The sequence below is a fragment of the Trypanosoma equiperdum genome (assembly GCF_001457755.1).
Source record: "Trypanosoma equiperdum strain OVI genome assembly, contig: ctg_148, whole genome shotgun sequence".
In the NCBI taxonomy this organism is placed as follows: Eukaryota; Euglenozoa; class Kinetoplastea; order Trypanosomatida; family Trypanosomatidae; genus Trypanosoma; species Trypanosoma equiperdum.
In genome coordinates, this window is record NW_027123493.1 from 1 (window position 1) to 3,501 (window position 3,501).

General features: G+C 44.0%; 1 protein-coding gene across 1 annotated transcript; it reads right to left on the reverse strand.

Moving 5' to 3' along the window:
• Positions 1–2,461: 2,461 nt before the first annotated feature.
• Positions 2,462–3,277, reverse strand: TEOVI_000031000 (uncharacterized protein; the record flags this gene model as incomplete). The annotated part of the gene is made up of 1 exon (XM_067221799.1): positions 2,462–3,277. One exon carries the CDS (start codon positions 3,275–3,277, stop codon positions 2,462–2,464), a length of 816 nt encoding a protein of 271 aa, XP_067077900.1.
• Between the last annotated feature and the right edge of the window lie 224 nt (positions 3,278–3,501).

The following is a 3,501-nucleotide window of genomic DNA, read 5'->3' on the forward strand; positions in this document are numbered from 1 at the left end:
TCATCATCATCAGAAGAGCTGTCAGGTGCCACCGGTTTCTTCACTGCAGCGTTGCTCTTGGGTGAACTATTGGCTTTCACCAATGGTTTCCGAACGGGTTCATCATCATCATCAGAAGAGCTCTCAGGTGCCACCGGTTTCTTCGGTGTTACTTTACCTTTATTCTCGATGTCTTTTGCTTTTCTTTTGTTTTCTGATGTCTCAGTGCGCGCTTTCTTTCGAGCCTGTTCACTTTTTTTCACGTCACAGTCTTCAGCTATTCTTTTTCCTAGGAGTTTGTAAAGAGGTTCATTTTCTTCGTCGGTATGAACGGAGGTTTCCTGATTGTTGTATAATCGCACGGCATCTTCAATGATTGCTCCACTCGCGTTATTCTGGTTTTTTTCTTGATGATTCTGCAGCGGAACTCTGTTTTTGAATGCCTCGGCAGCGCTAGGACATGTGGCTTCAAGGTACCTCAAAACGACTTCCTCGACAGTAACTGGCATTGCTTACGATTTTTTAGACCCTCAAAGGCTCCTATTTAGAGGAAAGGAAGTTACCGAAGGAGTTGATGCACAGAGGGTGGTAATGTACGTTATGCTGTCGAGCAGCACGGGCAACTGGTCACACAAAGGGAATAGGTCTTTGGGAGAAAGCGGCGAAAATCAAAGAAAGTTTAATAAATTGCAATTAAACAATAAAATGGGCTTTTAAAACGGGCACGTGTTGAAATCAATTCAAACGTTGACGTGTTTTGCCCCTTACATTTTCAACGGTTCCTACACAATAATCCCAACGTTTGGAAACATTGCGAGTAGCGGTATAAAGTAAAGTCATAACCGACGAGCGATACTGCAACTTTGTCGCATAGCTTTTGCGATACCTTGTCGAAAAGGGTGGAAAAGTGGCTTTTAATAAATGAAAGTGACTGTAGGAAGGGTTCAACGCAAGAACGTACCGTTAGGCATACCTCATTGCCTTCATGACGGGGGCGCTAAAGGTTAGATGAAATGTGCACACGGTGCTTACTCTGAAAAAGCAATTACTCCATGGGCGTTCCCAGCTTCGAGGAATCATGACTCCTTTCAAATGATTCAGCAAAAGCAAGCACGAGGTGGACCCCAACCCATTGACAACATTACCATCACCCACCGCCATCTTGTCGGAGAACAAATCAATCCACTGATCCAATAAATTCAAAAAAAACTTCCGACCGACATATTCCCCATAAGTCAAAGACTAATACCAGATAGACTATCATCTTCTTAGAAGTGCCGACCGCACATCACCATGGGAAACGATGACACAATCCCGCACATCCTTTACCTGGGGATAGACCAGAACCGGAAGAGCATCGGTGTGCATCACCAACCTCCTTCAGAATCAGAAACCCTATGACACGGAATAACCTTCCCCCACCCACACACACATACGACTCCAATTGTAACAGCAGAGTAGAATGATCCTTAGATGTCTTTAGCCTCCGACGCAAAACATTCCGAGAGAAAAGTAACGCGCCACTTAAACTCGAAGCATCGGTACCTCGGTAGTCACACATACCCACATACCTCATTACAACAAAATACATGCAAGCCACAACGAATTGTCTGCAAGAACTGCGATACAAGTCTCACTTCAAGTAATTACTAGAGACTGCTCAGGAAACTAAAGGGATACGGTAACGCATTACCATATTCATTCGAAATAGTCCATAGTCATACACACCTCAGGGGGAAATAAAAAAGCACAACTCTCGTGAAACTTGAAACAGTAACCAATACGAAGCAGGGGAATACCCCAATTTTCTAAGTATTGTACTCCTTCCCTGTTGTCCTAGTTGCTAAATAATAAATTTGGAAGAAAAAGAGCCAAGTACCATATCATATCTCACTTAGCTATGGTCATAAAGTGAAAAATTGTGGCTCATTAAAGCGTAGAAAAACTTATTCCCAAGTATCCAGGAACAATATTGTTAGTTAGTGTCTTTTCGTTGAAGAATACAACATCTACACGTGCCACTGTTTAATTCCCTCTGAGAGCAAACATAACGAAGCAAAAGAAAACCTTTATAAAACACTAATTTGCCGCATGCAAGTCAAACCCTGCGCGATACCGCAAAGGCACTCATCACCTTATGCGTGTGTCGTACTGTATTATTATGATAGTTTACCCTCCACACACAACAATAGCCTGTACCATTTAGTTCATTTGTTTTTATCAGCAAAGTCACTGAAAACACGCCCACACACACGCACCACTGCCACAGGAGCAATTATAGAGCAACGATTATGACAGCATGCAGCACGACTACAGTAGTGGAGCATAGGTCAGTGCAAGCAAAACATTCAGGTGAGGGCGCACTAACAAAGAAAACGAAAAACAGGAGGCACGAAACACCCGAATGACCATGTAAATACCGACGAAAGAAATGATGGTAATATCATGTTTTACAGAGAAATCAACCCCCGTTGAACATCAACTATTCCATTGTTTGCTCTCTTGGATATCCTTGTTTCTTCATTTGATGTTGATGCTGGCTTAACATGCAACCAATAACAATGTAGAAGAAAACATCTGCAATGGTTTTAAGGGATTCATCGTTCAGTAGACAAGCCAGACAACTGCACAAATAGGCACACCAAATGATGACCGAATCACAACAATCATTTTGCAAATTGTAGTGCTGAAGAACCATGAAACGATTACCGTGAGCGGCACAGGGGAGGCAAAAGCAAGACTCCAGGCACAAACAGCACGGCTCACAGCCTTCGCAGACACAGCAATTCCTGTCGCCACAAAGTCCAGCACAACACAAATAACGAGACCAATCATTTTCCAACAGCTTCTTCCGTTGCAAGAACGCACAGCACCATGGGCAACAACAGGCACCAAGGCAGAACAGTGGCTCACTGCAAGGTGCCCCCAACATACTCGTTTCCCATTCGTTCTCCCCTTCCCACTTTTGCACTTCAGCATAGTCATCCGGTGGTTTGTAAACGCCACACGGCGGTTGACCATATCCGGCAGGTGGTGGGGGCTGTTTTCCATTATCTGTGGGAGGCCCAGCCAGCACATTTAAGGCTGGGGAACAATCCCGCCCAGCGCACATACTTTCTTTCGGAGCACCACTGTTGAGAAATATAATAAAAGGAAACAAGAACAGCAGCAAACAAACAACACTATGGAAATATTTTGCGCTGTACACGGGACACGGATACCTGACAATTGGAGGCCATCTGTAAAAAAGTAAGACAGGAAAGCAACTAAATGCTACATGTATCACATAAACACTCATTTTCTCAACTGTTGCGTCCAAGCTCGCCCGTCCATGCACTACCAGTACTACCCGTCTCTCAAACTAAACACTTTCACACTCATATTTCACCCGCTCGCGAAGTATTGTCGCTTCAAACATCTACTACGACTGCCCGCATACAATCCACCGGTTGAGGATCTATTACAATAAATGACGCGGCCACACTCATTTGTAGAGGAGAGCCACATTGGGTTAAAATCTAA